Source organism: Poecilia latipinna, unplaced genomic scaffold (genome assembly GCF_001443285.1).
Source record: "Poecilia latipinna isolate Pla-1442-1.1 unplaced genomic scaffold, P_latipinna-1.0 Scaffold1009, whole genome shotgun sequence".
Taxonomy (NCBI): domain Eukaryota; kingdom Metazoa; phylum Chordata; class Actinopteri; order Cyprinodontiformes; family Poeciliidae; genus Poecilia; species Poecilia latipinna.
In genome coordinates this window covers 196,942-215,233 of record NW_015113625.1, presented here as the reverse complement: position 1 = coordinate 215,233, position 18,292 = coordinate 196,942, and the positions used below count along the sequence as shown (strand labels likewise).

Sequence of the window (18,292 nt, the reverse complement as noted above, 5' to 3'; positions counted from 1 at the left end):
GTGGTTCAACTAAATGTATAATTATCTTTATCTTTTGTTTACAACAGGCTTGATGCGATCCCATCTCTTGTGACGGTGTATCTGGGTCGTCAGAGTCAGGAGGGATCCAACCCAAACGAAGTTATTCGGAAAGTAGCACAGATCATTTCTCACCCTAACTACAGTTCTGTCAACAACGACATTGCCCTGCTGAGGCTCTCTGAACCAGTGAACTTCACCAGTTACATCTCCCCCGTCTGCCTGGCGGATTCAAACAGCTCCTTCTACAGCGGGGATCCATCCTGGGTTACTGGCTGGGGCAACACCGGATTGTTTGGTGAGCTGGAAATATCTGACTCCATTTATGATCAGAGAACATACTAAAACAGGCCTGACGACAGTTTCGTAGAAATAAAAAATATCACAAATAAGTGGTGATGTCTGTCACAAAATCCTGATGGCAGTTTACTGAATGTTATTCTCGTCATTTCTTATCCTTTTTCTTTGAATTTGTGTCTCCTTTAGAGTCACTTCCTTCCCCAGGAAACCTTTTGGAAGTTGAGACAGATATTGTGGGAAATGGTCAATGCAGTTGTGATTACAGTGAAATATTAGGAGACCAGATTACTGACAACATGATATGTGCTGGGTTTCGTGAAGGAGGGAAGGGACCATGTTTTGTAAGTCTTAACTGTTTTTATCAGATTTCACTTCCTGCACTGATTTCTTCTCCTCACCTGCTTCAAACTAAATGTTTCTGGTCCTACAGGGAGATTCTGGAGGTCCACTAGTGACCAAGCAGGGTGATCGATGGATTCAGGCTGGAATTGTGAGTTTTGGTGTTGGTTGTGCTGAGCCAAATTTCCCAGCAGTCTATGCAAGAGTGTCCCAGTACAATGACTGGATCAACAGTCACATCACTAGAAACCAGCCGGGCTTCATCAGATTCACGTCCAACGGGACGGACAGTGACTTAACCGTTTCCTGTACAACCTTCAACCCTACTATTCATCCACAAATCACAACTACTGAACCTCAGCGTGAGTATCTTGATTTCATTGATTTTGTGATAAAACAAAAAACCTATAAAAGGATTTCAAGACGTATCAGTTATTTGCTAATCACACCAACAAAAATGTTTAACAAAAGTCTCCTTTCTGTAGCCTATCAGAGGTAACAGTAAACCTGACTCTTGTCATGTTTTAATGTATTTGTAATCAGCCACTTGTTTTCTGTCACAGAGAGATCAATATTATCCTCTAATGATAGAGAGGGACAGCTTCAATCTGAGACATTGTTGCCTGGTCTATTTAAAGATGCTGATTCTTTGTACGTAGATGCTGTCAAGTTTTTAACAACCTCCTTGACATTTGGGATCGTAATCTGAAAGATCTCAATCACCTGTGGGAATAAAATAAAACTGAAAAATAGAATTATATTTACTGTCCCACAGTGGGGAAATTCAGGTGTAGCAGCAGCAAAGTGATGGGATATTGTGGCATGAAGGTTCACATCAGGCGCGGGGCTATAGGGGGGGCTGCTGCCCCCCCGGCCAAGGCCCGGATGGGTGCCGGGGAGGGAGGAATGGTTTCAAGTCGCTTAAGTCGCTTTAATGTCTGATTATAGACCAGTGGTTCTTAACCTTTTTTGAGGTACCGAACCCACCAGTTTCATATGCGCATTCACTGAACCCTTCTGTAGTGATAAATAAAATATGATTCCCCCCCAAATTCAAGACATAGGGGTGACCCAACTAGAGTCGAGTTGGGTCACCCCATGATCACTAAGTCTTCTTGAAAGGTAAAGTCTCTGAAAACAGTTCTTCAAAATATAGTCAGTGTTTCAGCAAAGTTGACCTGACTGTCCAGGAACGACCCAAGGTATTTTAAATTGACCACAGTTTCAACAGGTTGGCCATCGAGAGAAACTGGAACCACTTTAAGGTCTCATTTAGATCATTTAATTAGCTCTACATTCTTAAGAGAATAAAAAAAAAAAAAATAAATAAGACTTTGTGGTATTCTGATTTAGTAATGTAATTATATTAGTTGTGTTACCACCCCCACGCCACTAGAGGCAGTACCAACCCCAAAAAGATACGACTAAGGAGCAGATTTAGAAGTACACCGAAAGCAACAGAATTTGGTAAAAACCGTGAGTTTCCTGAAGTAATTAAAGACACAAGTTCAAATCCATGCTGAGAGTGGAGCTCCTCCAATCAGGGCTCCTCCGCAGCTCTGATTGGCTCAGCAATGTAACGTGATCCTCTGGAGCAAGTGATGGCAAAGCGGGGCGTCATCACGACTTTACACAGGTGTCTTTACCTCCGCGGCAGAGGCTCCGCCGAACCCCTGAGACCGACTCATAAGAACCACTGTTATAGACGGGGGCTACACAGTGGCGCAGTTGGTTCTGGGTTCGATTCCCAGCCCCGGTCTTTCTGCATGGAGTTTGCATGTTCTCCCTGTGCATGTGTGGGTTTTCTCGGGTTTCCTCGACAATCCAAAAACAGGACTGTCAGGTTAATTGGTCTAAATTGTCCCTAGGTGTGAGGGTGACCCCGCCTCTCGCCCGGAACGTTAGCTGAAGATAGGCACCAGCACCCCTCCCGACCCCATAAGGGACAAGGGTGTAAAGAAAAGGGATGGATGGATGTTATAGACGGAGAAAGTGCGCCCTCGCCTGTTCAGAAAGATGTATGTAATGTTAAAGTTTCTGTCCCTCAATGGAATATTCAGTAGTCAGTGACTTTTTGACTCACAGTTTAGCCAATGTGCTTCTAGGTAAAAATGAAACGAGAAACGCCCTCCTCTCCCCGCTAAATAGTTTCCAGCAGCGCAGGTGATACACCTGAGGGCAGTGGCGCAACTGCACATTAGTCAGGTGGATGCGAAAACATAAATCCCCCCCCCCCTCCCCCCCCGCTGACTTGTTCCGCTAGTGGTTCACATAAAGACAAAATAGAAAGAAAAACTTTATTTATCAGATTGTATGTCGTTTTGCTGTTATTCGGCACAGACTCCAGTTTTCCATGTGGTCCATGATGCCAACAGTGACGTCAGACCACTTTTTTCAGTAACGAGTAATGCCACAGTTACTTGATTTGCTATTTCAAATCAAGTAATCAGATTAAAGTTACTTGTCCAAATCACTGTACTTTACTATTTTTTTTATTTTTGTAATTCATTTCCTCTGTGTGTCTTGGGGAGTGATCCCCGTTTCTATGCGACAGTCAGCAGCTGATGGCTCGCCAGGACAGAAATGTAAACAATGGAGGGAGATGCGCATTTTGTTGCTGGAGAAAAAGGAACTGTTTTGAGTTTCTGTCGCCAAGTGCAACTGTTATAAGCAGCTTTGGACTTGTTTTTTTCTAAAGTTGTTAGCAAACTTAATAAGTTGTAGGTTATTTTTGGGCTTCTTTTTGAACACTTATTTGGGCTTAGAAATAAACAGATAAGCCCCATAATTTGTCTGACATCCAGGTAGTTTTAGTCAAGCCTTCCAATTCCATCTATTCCCTGATGATCCGTCCCGCTGTGTCTTTGTTAATGTCAAGTTAATTGCTGTGAATGACGTCGAACTTCGCTTTGCGCTCCAGAAAACTGCAAACATCGAGACTAATATGAACAGCGTTTATAAACGCCATTATGATCTTTAATATTAATGTAGTTGTCATAAATCTGAGGTGTGGAGCCGCAGGAGGAGCTCTGTGCGCTGCGCTCTGACAGTGAACAGAACCTGGAGGCTGAGTCAGGGAGGGGAACTCTAAAATTATCCTTCTTAGAGTTTTCCAGACAATACTGGAACACACACAATCACACACAAATTACTACTACTGTTGTAACCATTAAACAATCTCCCCTTCAGTACAACCTTATAAGTGGAGACACATTGTTGATGTTAACCTTTATAAAATAACTTGCAATGAAGTTTTGGCAAAGCTCAATGTAATATTCACAGGTGGCAGAGCGTTGTTAGAGCTGCTGAAAGTAAATAAAAAAGTTACTTTTAATGTAACTTAGTTTCCAAATCAAGTAATCAGTAATCTAACTAAGTTACTTTTTCAAGGAGTAATCAGTAAGCCGATTAAAGTTACTTTTTCAGAGTAACTATGCCATCACTGGATGCCAACATATTTGAATTGTTTTTTTATTATTTGTTGTTTTTAATTCTCTATAATTGTGAGTTTAAATAGCTTTTCACTGACGATGTCTTCCCGTAACATAATTACCCAGTGATATTTTTACATTTCCTGTCAATTTAACATCTTTTAAATTGACAGAACATCAAATGCTCATGAAATATTAATGAATAATCTGATGTGCAAAGTGTGATGTTGTTGACTGTGTTCTATGACTTTGTATTTTTGTGTTCTTATGATGTAAAGCACTTTGAAATGCATTGTTCGTGAAAGGTGCTATACAAATAAAATTTGATTGATTGATTGATTGATTGATCTTTTAATACAAAAACATGGTGTACTGCTGGTGAACCGCCTCGGCGCCTCGACCACCGAGCTTAGCAAGTTTTTGGGAAGGAAACTCTGCATCGCCCATTAAGTGCAGCAGAAAGACCCCAGATAGCTCAGAGTGTTATTTTCAGGAATGTTCCTCACTGTTTAAGGAAACATTTGGAAACTTCAGGTGAAGTTCTGAAAGTCTGAATGACATCTGTGCCAATTAAGCGTCACAAATGGGTTTGTGAGAGATGTTTCATTCTGTCTACCTGTGTCTTCCTCCTCCAGGTGTGGTCTGTGGACAGGCCCCACTGGCTTCCAGGATTTCGGGTGGAGTTTCTGTGGCGTCGGCCGGTGCCTGGCCGTGGATGGCCAGCTTACTGAAGAACGGCCAGCACGTGTGTGGAGGGACGCTGGTGTCTGAGAAGGACGTGCTGACCAACGCCAACTGCTTCTCAGGGTACGCTGAAGCTGAGCATGACGGGAGAAGAAACATGCCAACATTATACATTATTACCATTAATAGAGACAACTTAATTTTTAAACTGGTAAAATAATTTTCTGTTCAGCTCTAATTCAGTCCATCCTCTCTCCCTCAGCCCCCCTAATGCCTCTGAGTGGACGGTGGTGTTGGGTCGGCTAAATCAGAACGGCGTGAACCAGTTTGAGGAATCGTTTGATGTGGTAAATATCAGCATGAGCAACCTGACGGGAACCAACATCGCAGTGCTGACGCTGTCGTCGTCCCCCACCCTGAACAAATACATTTGGCCGATCTGCCTGGACAACGGAAGAACATTCCCAGAGGGAGCCGCATGCTGGGCCGCCGGCTGGAGCCCTGGAGCAGGAGGAGGTGATGCTGGACTAATCATGAGAACCAATGCAGATCAAACCACTTTACCAGAAATTACAGCTTCTTTATTTTCTCCAACTTTAGAGGAACCTTTGCAGCAGTTCCAGACAAAAGTGCTAAATTGTGGGGATGCATCAGCAGCAGACAGCATGTGCACAGAAGACTTTACTCTGGGACAGGTACACCGGCGGTTTATGATGAATTCCGAATTTGTGTTTTCCAGCATTACAAAACCTTATTTAAGCTGCTAAAATGCTGAAGCCAGTATGATTTCAATAGAAAAACAGATCAATCTCATTCTATTTACAGGTGCATCTCGATGAATTAGAATATTATCAAAAACATATCAGATTATCAAGAAAGACATTCTAAGCAAGCATTTTCTCAGAATATCAGTATTTGTTCTGTATGCTATATGCAGAAATTATATTTTTATTTATTGAATAAGGAAAAGAGGTACCCTGATAAAGAACAACCGTAACCCCACATTCTAAGCAGTGAATGTAAATAAAAATTGATTTAGCAACAAAATAAATTAAACATGTTAAGCATGTTTTTGCTATATGTGATACAGGATCTACTGTAACCTCTGACAAACTCCCATAAGCTGAAATAAGCAGCTTTAGTCTGAAAACATTTCCCTTGTGTTTAGTTTTAACATGGAGAGCTGACGATGTTTTGGTACGATCTTAAAAACTGAAAACTGGACTCTAAGCATTAGCTGCTGGAGGTGTGAATGTGGGGAAACTAGAGGGACTTTGGTGGTAAGATGGTTTAAAAGGTTGACTCAGAATATTTAGCGGATGATACGTCTTCTCTCTGTTTCAGGGCGACTCTGGTGGTCCGCTCATGTGTAAGCAGGACGGCTCCTGGTTCCAGGCAGTGGTGCTTTCATATAATAATACCTCCAACAGAAGGAAACGGGCCAGCATGAAGGTCTTTGAAAAACTGAGCCGTTTTCAGGCTTTCCTGACCAAGACACTGGGACCGTTCTTATCTCCAGCAACCGTCATCACCGCCGTCACCACCAACATCACAAATACCACAAATGCCACAACCCCCAACCCCATGACAACCAGTGGGGTGATAATGCCTCACTTCCCCTCCGTCCTCTTAGGCCATCTTCTCCTCTTAACTTTATGCCTCCAACTCTTCACATAAGCAGCATTTATACTGTCTGATTTACAAGATATGACACAGATCAAGCAGGTGATGGTGTTTTAATTTTAGCCCAAAATGCTCCCTGGTACTTTACAGCTTGTTTCTGGTTTTGGTTATTCAATGCAGATCTAAAGGATCAGAAGCGTTTGGCAGCGACTTTCAGGCTGAAAACATTTTTCTTTTCATCCACAGAAGAAACTAAAAACATAAAGCAAAAATAGTTCAAAGGCTAAACCTGACATGGTTGTAAAATCAACCTTGAAAAATCCAAACAAATGTATCAGATCTATAAAGATTAACCAACAGAAATGTACTCAAAAAAGGCTCAATTTAATCATATCCAGTTTTCCTGAAGTTTTATCTTTACCAGATTACTGTTATATATTGTAAACATGACTTGTTTCTGTTTCTTTATTAAAACAAATAATTTTATGATATTATGCACACTGCTATGATGCTAATAAAAAAAAATAGATTTTGATTTATAACAAATACAGTTTCAAGAAACATTATAAAACCAAACAATAAATTTTTATCTTCATTTTAGAAAATAAAAAATAAGGTGTGGAGAACGATTCAAGCAGAACGCCTTTTTGTTATATTAAAAATACACTTTCAATATATATATTAGTAATGCATTTAAATTACACTAATATATTACTAATATATTAGTAATGCATTTAAATTACACTTAATTTTTATTTTTGATTTACTGCTATTGCTAATAAAGTACAATTTTAATTACTCATAAGTCTTTATTTATACTTTGTAAATGACATGCGTAACTACACTACAGTACTTACATTGCTTTAGGCTACAATTACATAGAAAGATTAATTACACAAGATGCCCAAGGTAATTCAAATATTTTGTTTTATTACCAACATTTTTAAATTGTCCAATTTTACTCACAACTTTATGAACTTTACATAAATTATCAGTTTACACATCTAAAGTGAACACATGAACATGAAAATTTAAGTGTGACAATAAAAAATGACAGTGAGGATCAACGACAGAACATTCCCGTTCACTGCACTTTACAGAAACCTGCAAAAAAGAACAATAGAGCAATTAAACAGAGAAAGCATTTGTATTTTAAAGAGTACAGAAAAACGGCACAGAAAAAAATAAGACTTACAATTTTAAGACGTTGTGGACTTGCCATGTATGTGACATCATCAGAACTGATGATTATTGGGACCAGATGCCTGGGGTGGAAAAACATTTCTGGGTGTCTTCTTTGTCTGTTTATGTTAGAAGTAGATAAAAATAGTCAGCAATATCATAGAGTCAGTTGATGTTGTCATTAACTATGAAGCTGTTTTAAGTGTGGACTTAGGGGAGACAAACTACCTTAAAAACTTTCCATCCATGATCTGAACACGCTGATCCTTGCAGAGTAGCAAGGGGGGCAGGTGGTGCCCATCTCCAGCAGTCATCAGATGAGAGGCAGAGGTTCACCCTAGACAGGTCACCAGTCCATCACAGGGCCCTGAAAGCCAACAATGAATAAAATGCATGAAAGAGAAATGTTAGATTAACAAGGGGAAAAATTCTGTCCAGTTATCTTTAGACCAAATCATGTTTATTAAGCACTTGGTGTTGGTAACACACCCGTTTTTGTTGTTGAAAATGTAGCTAGCTCCTCATTAAAACAAAACAAAACAAAAAATACTTACACCATGAAGACTATGTCGAGGTTCATCCTCAGAGCTGGTTGGTGATCTGGTGGAGCCAGAGCCTCTTCTGAGACAGAAAGTCTTTAGTTTCCCAACACCTGAATCTCTGCTTCCTTTCATTTGCTTGCAAACATATGTTGAAGATAAAAACATTAATGAACGAGTTATAACAACCTCACAATATCAAAGTCTCTCTGTCTTATGGAGCTTAATTAAAACCAGGTTCAGTTTATGAATAAAAGTATGTCGCAACAAACAGCCTCCATGCAGTTATAACGTGAAGCTGAATGATTGCTATAGTAATAATCATACAAGTCACAATAACATTGATAAAATAATTATTTATGAAACCAACGTAAGTTATAAATCTTTACTTCACTGTTTATAATTAAATGAAGATAATTAATAAGCAAACTTACCATCAGCTAGCAACACGTTAGCATCCTTCATCCCTCCGGGCTCCTTTTGTGACCCACATTTCATTTCCATCGGTTGTTGTCCCGTTGAGTTTCCGTCTAACTCGGACTAAAACGTCACCAGCTTGAATTTACCAAAATTAGTAATTATTGTCAAGGCCCTCTCTACTTTTAAGGCAATATTATGCGAGTAAAAATGGCGAATTTAAACAGCGTCTATTATCTTCTCTGCGTTCAAGTTTTATCTAGTCTTTATGGCGGTTTTTTTTTTTTTTTTTTTAATGAAAGTGTGCAATACCGCCACCATCTGGTCTGGAGTGTGAACTGGAGCTAATGCCGTTGATTATAAGGTTTTACATCACACATCTGAAAATGGATTGGGTACTTTCTTAGAAATTACATCATGATTATCATTTTTTATTGTATGCAATTTTAGTAAATAGTAAAATATTATTAAGGCACTTCAAAATTCATACTTTTTAGGTACTTAAAAAGTATGCCTACATATTACATTAAACACACTTTAAAGGTGCCTAAAAGACATACTTCTGCATATGTATTAGTTTTATTTTGTAATCAGGTTGCTGCGTGATGCAGACTTCTGCCCAGGTCCCTCTTGAAAATGAAATCTGGATCTCAACTGGGTTCACCTGGTTAAATAAAGAAAATTAAGGCATACTTTATTAGCCTAAAATTTACACTGAGATGAAATTTAAGACATACTGAAAATAATAATCTAAAGTAGTGTTAAGTGAATTTTAAAAAATTCTATTTTGAGCATATATTTTAAAATATACACAAATTATATTTTAAATATACTTGAACAAGTGTATATTTACACTTGGGCAAATATATATTTTGTTCACTTAAAGTATACTTTTATTTAATATATTAAAAGTGTATTTTGGTACAATTATGTTTAAGTGTGTTTAAAGTTCTAATTTCGAAATTGGTACAAGTATACTTTTAGTTTACTTCAGATATACTTATAGGTAGTATATTTAATACGTAGTATACTTAAAGTGTACTTTCACAAATTTAAGTATGTTTGAAATATACTAATAAAGTATACTTTATTTCACATGGGCCCTCTCTGGGTTCTTCACAGAAAAAATCCAGGAAGTAAATCCTGGATTTACTTGTTTTAAAAACAAAAAAAACATATTTTGAAACGAAAAAAACAAAGAACGAACCATACACCGATTAAGTTTTGTTAGTTTTTTCTGAACTTTGTTTTTCGTAAAATTAAACTAATTTCTTCTAATTTATTTTCTCATGTAAATATCATTGAATTGTAGATGTGACCTTAGTCAGATTTCATGCAATTTCCTTCTTTTCCCTACTTTTTCTAGAGTCTCCAGTGTTTTGAGTTCACTTTAAAATGGAAAATTTTCTGTAACTGAAACTGGAAGGAAGGTTGTGGGTAAGAGTAGAAAATGTAGAAAATAGTACGAACACAATGAAAAGGAGGACAAGGATGAACACAAGGAAGATGGTGGGAGTAAAAGAAGAAAGAAGTGAAACAAATAGGGAAGGAATTAGGAAAAAATAAAACAGGTTCACATTTATGGTTCATATTTTATCCATTGCAAGCATATGAACAGTATAAAGTATAACCATTGTTAAACATAAAAATGTTTTACCCACATATTTCCATTTTGCTCCTGCATTCAACACAGGAGCAAAATGGGAATCTTTCAGGTCAGTAGATAAGTGATTCACTGAGATCTTATATGCAAATGTTTTTTCCTGTTTTCTGTTGCCAAGCAACCACATGCACTTTATGCAAAAATATTATATTTAAGCAGACTCATATTTCATGCAGTTTCATCAAATTAAAAAACATCCATAAAACTAAGTATTCCCCCCATGACCTTTGTTCAGCAGTAACATGTCTCTTTAGGTTTTGTTTGGCAGATCTTCACTTTGAGAATGTAAAGAAATTAAAAGCAGCCCTGCAGGGAAACAACTCCTGCTGTCAGACATGTGGTAGAAATCTGCAACAGGAACCAGCAGAAAAGTTTCTGAAATCAGAAAAAGATGGAACAGACTGACTGGTCTAAATTTATACAGAATATAATCATGAATTTTGGCAGCTTTGAACAAAGGTTTAGATTTGCAGAAAAGTTGCAAAAATTGCATTAAATGTTGAGCGTAGGCAACTCTCCAGCTCCTCCAGAGAAACCGCCATCGCTGCTTTTCAGATTAATGCCAAGTGGATGAGTTCACGACGATAAGGAAAAATGAAAGGATTCCTCAGACGTTGCTGCTTTGAGCTACCATTCAAAACATTTCAGGATGAGCCTCAGAAGCCACCAGTCATTTAAAATCAAACTTTATTGATTGCTGGGATCTCACAAAGACAATGAAATGAGAACAGAAAAGAGATCAAACACATAAATAAGAAAAGAAATGTCTAACAAGACAGGACAGTCTTCAACAGAGACCCCCCTTAACGTCACATCTCTGTGGTTTTAAAAGCATCATCCGATCCGTTTTCATCCAGCAGATACAGCAGAACCTCCATCTCCAGGCAGCTCCTCTCCTGATTAGCTCAGCTTTAAATCCAGTTAGTTTTCAGCACTGTGTTCAAATATAAAGCAACAAAGCACAAACATAAAAACGTTCATATTCTGCCATTTTACCCCAACTAAGCCCCCCTGAAAGAATTACTGTGAATAAACAGGTTAAAATATGCAGCAATGAGTGAACTGCTCAGTAGTCTCCGTCTAATCCGAGGGAATGGCTTAAAGCATTGCTGACTGTGAAACAAAGCACAGCTGATCTATGAAAAAAGGATTTTTCACACGTGATTAACGTCATGGTGCCTGTGGAAGGGTGATGACGGTTGAATGTCACACGGTGGGAAGTGTGAAGAAATTAAACTTATCCGATGTGTGGAAACAAAGTGCTTTTTGCTCAGACACAAACTTCTGGTTTTTGCTTTTTCTTTTCTACAAACTTTCTTCTTCTCTTCTCTCCATTTTGCACACTTCCTCTACTGGTTCTTCTTCTCCTTTTGCTTGAGCAGCTTGTTGATCTCCCTCTTGGCCATGGCGGTGTACTTGGAGATGAAGCCATGCTGGTTCAGACCCGGCAGCAGCTGCAGAAAGCTCACTGCAGACAGTACAAAACATCAACACATTTCCTTAAGTATTTACATCCCCACTAACAGGAGCTGGTGTATGGAGGAGCTAGTGGCTCCATTAGCCGCTATAGCTAGCGGCTCCATTACTTTTCATTGACTCATGTCAACAAAACCCAAACTGTTCCAATGAGTAGGAATCTCTCACAAAAACTAGCCAAAAGAGCAGAGATGACGTTCAACCACATAGGGAACATTAATGCCAAAAATGTACAAATTTCACCCACAGAGAACAGGAAATACGACCCCAAGCAGAACCATCTGATACACTTTCAGGTTTTCTGGCTTGATGTTCACTTTATGTTATTAATAGGTAATAACCTATTAATAAGCGGTAGATTACCTGATTTAATCATCTGCCCTGCTGATGATCGGTCAGAGCGTAGGTCGCCTTATTTTAGTGCCAAATGAACGGAAAGACATCAAACTGAACAGCAGGAACATGTTAATGTCCAAGTCAAGCTGGCATCACTGACCTACTACCTCATCATTTTCTTTAAATTAAAACCTGGGATCTTTTTATCTAGCTGTCGTAATGTTGACCATAGTAAAACATTTTGTCCCTGTTAAGATTCTTTGCATCTTTGTCATTTTCCTGACTCGATTAATAAAAGTGGAGCATGTGTGTCACATGATAGAGATTTATTTCATTCAATTAGTTTAAAAACAACAAGCAAAATGTTTGAATGAAAGAAAAAAATCTTATTGTCTACACCTTCTCTCAAAAGTCAATTTACAAACACCATCAGCATCAGGTGTGATGTCTGTCAGTGAGAAAGATCTGATGATTTCTGGGGATTTTCCTCATTTCTTAAAACTGAGTTAAAAAACGTAAACCAGGTTTTAGCAGTCAGTCGTGTAATGGCAGCTGCTGCAGCAACAGGAGAAAACTATAATCATTCAGCTTATTATTCTTAGAAGTGTCAGACGGCAGTCGTGTCTGAACTCAAACCCAGCATGCCTGAGCGCATGCAGCTGATGACGCATCACAGTTACTGGAAGGTACGATCATCATTTATCACAAGGCTTTTTAATCCTGAGCAGCAGCCTGGCAGGTAATACAGACTCAGAGTTACACAGAGACTTCAGCAGGGCAGATGAACCTGGTTCAGCAGAAATCAGCAGCTTGATGCAGAGGCCAGTGGCCACATGGGGGCAGTCTTACCGATCAGGTAGGTGAGGAAGAGGTTGTGGACCTGCTGTCCGATCCAGGCCACCGCCAGCAGGCCGCTGATCACCGAGGCAAAGTACTGCAGAGAGAAAACAGTATCATACAGACACTGAGAGGCACCAAAACCAGACCAATAAAACAGTTATAGATCAGGGATCAATGAGCCTGATACATCAGGGCAGATCTATTCAGTCCAATTATACAACATCAGGCTTTATTATTTATATTATACTTAAAATTCCTACTTTATGAACCATTTGTAAGAAGGTTTGTAGCAGTTTATTCTTGCATGTTTGACCAAAATAGTCAACCTGTTACTTGTCAGTTTAAGTTATACTGGCTGTTTAACTCCCAATTTAACAAATTAAAGTTGTGTGATTTTTACTTGTGTGGCCAAGCTAGTGAAGCTAGCAGTGTTTGGTGTGTTGTGCTGCTGCAGAGTTAAATAATAAATGTGTAATTCAGGACATTTCTGCCTGTTTAAAGTCAGTTCAGCTGTTTTTCTGTCAACACCAGACCTCAGATATCAGCATCAGAAGTGAAAAAAGCAGATCGGTGCATCTTGGGCTGAAACCACTTCATCAAACCCTCCTCCGTCTAATCAGGTTCTGTATGAGCAGCTCAAACTGCCAGGTTCACGATTAGCCATCACCTGGAGGCTGAAGTGAATCAACCCAGTTCCTGCAGCGTGTAACCCAGTTTGAGCAAAGTGGAGCAGCTGAGTCGAGTCAGCTGATATTTTTATCTGAAACCCAGAAAAGGCTCGTCGATGTGCTACAACAGAGCACACAGCTGTCAGGGCGACAAACGGAGTAAAAACGAACCACTTTGGGTTTCTCCTCTTTCAGGGCGCAGAGACGCTTCCACCAGCCAACGACGCGGTGCTCGCTCCTCACCAGGTTGTTGCAGATCTCATGGAAACGCTGCTGCTGCTCCGTGGTCCTGCACACAAACCGGAGCTCAAATTACACAGCAGCAACTTCAAAAATACATTCAAGTACGAAAACTTTCAGTGCGATTCCAGAAAAACTGCTCCTAAATCTTTATTATCCTCATATTAAAAAGCCAAACTTGTTCCATATTCAGGTGTGAACTGTTGACTTCTTCAGTTTCCTTCTCGGGTGAGAAAATCTCAGCGCTCTTTATTTCTGCTGAGCCAGCATTTCTATTTCAGTCCCGGTTGGAGATGAGCCCAGAGGAACCAGAACCGGGCCGGCGGCTCGTCTTCCCCGCGACCCGCCGCTGCAGCTCCGCGTTTCACTCCATCATCAGAAGTTTATCAAAGCAACTCAAACTTGTGTAACTTCACAAAAGTTACAGATTTTGTGAAGCTAATTTAGAAATATTTGCACCTCTGACAGTAAATGTGACTTTTTGTATCGATCATCGATTATAACGACATCAAGTCAGCAGCAGGAAGAGATACTGCCACCTGCAGGTGGGAGTTGGCATCACTTACACCCAATGTTTTTCACAATTTTTGCTGAAAATTTGCAATCAACTCAGTTTCACATCAGACTGCAAGGATCTGTCTATTTTGTGTGACTTTAACTTTGTTGCAAAATCATGAAAACAACAGAGAGCTACGGCGGGCCTCGAGTTTGACACGTGGTGTAGTGGAAGGAAAACATGATAAAAAGATGAGCATGTGTGAAATTTATTTATTGCCACATTGATGCAGTAATTCATGCAAAAGGAGCCCAGACCAATGAAAGCACTAAACAGTACGCATCAGTACCATTCAGTCGCCCCACGTTTAATTAGCTTTTATTCTAATTTTCTAATAAACTGGATCTTGGGTTTTTATTAACAGTCAGATTACAGTCTTTTACTTCCAGTGTTCATTTCTGTTGCTATAGCAACAAGTTTGATTGATTAAGAGGATCATCAGGCTCGGGACGACAGCTGGAAGATGAAGGTCCAGCAGAATGAAACTCTATCCTGAGTCGGTCGTCTTGTTTTCAGCCGTTAATACACACCGCCACCCAGCTGGAGTCTAGTCAAAGCCCAGGGAGACTGTGGGCTGCTTTAAGGTCACAGCAGTAAACGCAGCAGAACTGAAACTAAAATCAACAATTCTGAACTTCAGCTTTCTTACTGGTGCTTTTATGAGGACTTTGACCCAGTTTTTTACAGGCTAGAACATTTAAATCCGAAAGTGAGGAAACTTCTAGAGAACAAAATGTCCTCTGGTTGGGAAGCAGCGTGAGCTCTTACCACTTATTGGAGCCGAACACTTTGAGAGCGACGGTGGGAACAAAGTAATCAGCCAGGCAGAGCAGCATGACGGCGCAGGACAGTCCAGTCAGCACCGACGGGTCCAGGTAGTAAATCAGCCTGCAGAGCAAACAGGAAGTCGTCATCAGGCGGCTCAGCCTGAAGGGCGCTAATGGAGTCGACGCTTCAGCTTCCTGTTATTGATCTGCTGCTGATGATCAAACTCAGAGAATAAAACAGGAACTTCTTGTTAAATAAACTGATAAATGAAGGAAACTGAAGATCAAGCCCAGCCTGGAATAAATGACACTCCTTTAAACAAGAACTTTACATTTTCTTCAGTTCAGCTGAGAAACCAGAAGCAGGAACTAAAAAGAGCAAAGTCAGAATCAGTCAGCAGCTCAAAGGAAGCAAACGCAAAAACATTTTACAACCAAAACATTCTCTCTGTGTAGCAGACAGGATGACAGACATTTTTAGATGCCTGCTCTGCTTACACACAAAGGTGGACCTCTAACTGTGCAGTTAGTTAAAAAATGATGGAAACGGAAACAAAAACCTAAACTAAACCAAATCGGAGCTGTTTAAACTCAGAACACAGTGAGACAAGCAGACGCCATGCAGGCAGGATGTACAAACATTTATACGGGTTTAAACATCTCCAAGTGTAAAACTGAGAAATTATAGACCATTTAGTCATGTAACATTCGCATTCAGATAGTTTAAGACTTGTTAACGTCGTCTGGGTAACGCTGCGATGTGAAGCGGACTCACAGGAAAACCACGGTGGTCACACCAACCAGAGCTCCAGGGAACCAGGGCTTCTCCCAGCGCAGAACCCGATCTCCGGCTAGGATCACCTCCCTCCAGCCCTGGAGCTGCTCCTCCAGCTGGGCCGTTTCCTGAGCCTGCGCGCGCGCGCGCACACACACACATACACACTGAACTTTAGTAACATGCAATTCAGGTTCAACTCAAATTAAAACATTTATTCCATTAATCTAAACTTAATACCGCAGGATTTTATCGCAGAGACGTGGGCCAGAACCAGTCAACCACTTAATCCTGCTGCTTGTGAACCTTTTTCCTTCCACTCAACTTTCTGGCTCTTTGTGTTCCTGATCAAACAGGAAAATTTTCCCTCTTTTATTGGTTTGATGTAAGTTACATTTTCTTTTCCATGAAACAAAACAACTAAATGTAGGAAATGCATCTCTGCATTAAATGACAGGAACGTCCCATCGCTGCATGTTTTAGGCGTTTCCTTGAGTCAGCACACCTGATTTCACCTGATCAACCGGCTGCTGCTGCATTTCCTTCGTCTGAATCAGGTGTGTTACAGCAGAGAACGCTCTTCATCACGCAGGGCGGCATTCCTGGGACCAAGGTTGGGAAACCCCGCTCTACAAAATTATTTCCACCTTTTGAATTACTAAATAACATCAGTCTTTAAATGGTTTTATTCAGCCAAACCTTCAACCTTCCTCCAGTTGCTAACAGACTCCTGACCTATTTAAATGATCCTCTGTAAGCTGCATTCAGGGAAAAAAATAAATAAATCATCTAACAAATTTCAATCCAATTTTCGACAGAAAGCCATGCTCAGAGTTACAATGATAAGCTCAGTTTAGCTTACAAACAGTTTTATTCAGCTCAATAATACCTGACTCCATCAGTTTTAAGCAGCTCTGCTCATCCACCTCATTTCTTTTGACACTTTAAACCTCAGTCTGGCCACAGAGCATATGATCCTTCTCTATTGGGAGTAATTAAAGAGATTGAACTTCCTCCTTCTCTCTCTGCATCCATGAAGCCTCCTTTTCAACTTCTCCTAGATTGGGGTCATAGGTCAGGGATTACATAGACCACTCAGGAAAATGTGCAGGTTCATCTGCTACTTATTGGAACCAAGGTCTTATTGCAGTCTCCAGATCTTTGTTCAGTTCTACCCTGGTCTTGCACCCATTAAGGATACGCTAAAGGAATCCTTCTTGAAACAAAGCAATTAGATGGAAAATAATTTTCTTAAATTAAGCTATAGGAATATTATAAAAACAGCCTACTAAAAATCCAGGCATAATATTTAAAAACAGTTAAACATGGCTTTTTAATTAATTTATTAAATTAAATAAAAATGGTGTACGACTAAACTGATTAGTACTAAATGGGGGTTAGAGCTGTTTTTAAGTTGGTGCTCCTGGATGTGAGGGCCTTCACAAAGATAAGCAGCTATATATGAAAAAAAAAATCTTTCACAAGACGTAGCAGAAATCAAACCGGGGAAATGATGTCTGAACAAACTAAACCAATCTGATTTGAACCGATCAAACCGAGACAAAGGTCGTCAAACTGAATCTGTAACGTTTCCGAGAGGATGAACGCGCTGAAGATAAACCCTCCGAGCTTCCTCACGCTAGCTGCGGCCAAAACCCGCGGAAGCGATGTGGTGGGTAGCTTAAAGATAATGATTAGAGTCTAATGTTTATTTAAGTGTCTCTAAAAAAACTGTGTCATAATTCAAACCAGTTGCACAAACTCACCACCAGCCTCCGCAGCGGGAGAACAGAGATTAGCAGTAGCTTCGGCTAACTATGCTAACGCTCCCAGATCAATCAGAGCCGATCTTAAAAAAAAAGGCCCATCATACTTACTAAAAGATTTGCGCTTTTGTTGTCGCTTTCAGCCATTTTCACTGAAGGGTTCGGTTCGGTTCTGTGAGCTTAACTTAATCAGGTTCTTTTCCAGAGAAACGACCCGCAGGACGACAGATTACAACACCCTCCACCTGCTACTGCAGCGTCTCTAACGGTCGACGACTGACGCAGGGAATTTTTATTTGACTGCGTCACACCCTCCTCTTGGTGCATTCTGGGATATGAAGTTTTACTGGTCTAAATCCAGGAAACAAGATCAACCGTGGTTCTTTCGCATGTAAAACTTTTTTTGAACTACAACCACATTTTTTATATATACATATATAAATTGCTTTTCTGACAATTAGATGGAAAATAAAATATATTTACCTAATAATTATGATACACTGCTTAGTTTTTGTGAGATAAAATTGTAATTGTGCCGCTTATGGGGGCAGCAGTTTGGCGAAGCGTTGTTATGTTAGTTCTGAAGAATTTTGTTCATAGTTTTTGATTGATGTGTTGCATGTTTGGACAATTATTCTCTCTGGCTCTGGATGCTGTGCAACTGAAAGAATA

The 18,292-nt window shown here is 39.9% G+C and overlaps 2 protein-coding genes and 1 long non-coding RNA gene across 4 annotated transcripts in view; 1 reads left to right on the top strand and 2 right to left on the bottom strand.

The window, feature by feature from the left end:
• Positions 1-4,798, bottom strand: part of LOC106958722 (uncharacterized) — a 31,604-nt gene extending 26,806 nt beyond the window's left edge. Inside the window, exon 1 of the long non-coding RNA XR_001427202.1 lies at positions 4,705-4,798. This is a non-coding gene — a long non-coding RNA (uncharacterized LOC106958722). The remainder of the gene's footprint in view (positions 1-4,704) is intronic.
• Positions 1-7,089, top strand: part of LOC106958721 (transmembrane protease serine 9-like) — a 26,777-nt gene extending 19,688 nt beyond the window's left edge. Inside the window, exons 8-14 of the mRNA XM_015050772.1 lie at positions 48-316; positions 505-659; positions 749-1,019; positions 4,724-4,895; positions 5,035-5,288; positions 5,373-5,467; positions 6,117-7,089. Coding sequence (XP_014906258.1) covers positions 48-316; positions 505-659; positions 749-1,019; positions 4,724-4,895; positions 5,035-5,288; positions 5,373-5,467; positions 6,117-6,449 — 1,549 coding nt within the window. The 3' untranslated portion in view covers positions 6,450-7,089. The remainder of the gene's footprint in view (positions 1-47; positions 317-504; positions 660-748; positions 1,020-4,723; positions 4,896-5,034; positions 5,289-5,372; positions 5,468-6,116) is intronic.
• A 3,776-nt stretch (positions 7,090-10,865) lies between these two features.
• arl6ip1 (ARL6 interacting reticulophagy regulator 1) lies at positions 10,866-17,900 on the bottom strand. Of its 2 annotated transcripts, XM_015050779.1 has the most exons (7): positions 17,732-17,900; positions 15,855-15,988; positions 15,081-15,200; positions 13,688-13,805; positions 12,858-12,942; positions 11,541-11,664; positions 10,866-11,130 (listed from the first exon to the last, which is right to left on the bottom strand). In XM_015050779.1, exons 1-6 carry the CDS (start codon positions 17,765-17,767, stop codon positions 11,546-11,548), a joined length of 612 nt encoding a protein of 203 aa, XP_014906265.1. In that variant the 5' UTR covers positions 17,768-17,900; the 3' UTR covers positions 10,866-11,130; positions 11,541-11,545. The 2 variants fall into 2 exon arrangements, with proteins under 2 accessions (XP_014906265.1, XP_014906264.1); XM_015050778.1 differs by having other exon boundaries at positions 10,866-11,664; positions 17,732-17,899.
• Between the last annotated feature and the right edge of the window lie 392 nt (positions 17,901-18,292).

Excerpts from the sequence above, each read along its gene's own strand:
- arl6ip1 (XM_015050779.1), bottom strand. The coding sequence starts at position 17,767 with ATGGCTGAAAGCGACAACAAAAGCGCAAATCTTTTA. Across the intron at positions 13,806-15,080 it reads GTGTTCGGCTCCAATAAGTG|GACCACGGAGCAGCAGCAGC; the intron begins GTAAGAGCTCAC and ends GTTTGTGTGCAG. Across the intron at positions 12,943-13,687 it reads AAGAGGAGAAACCCAAAGTG|TACTTTGCCTCGGTGATCAG; the intron begins GTTCGTTTTTAC and ends TTCTCTCTGCAG.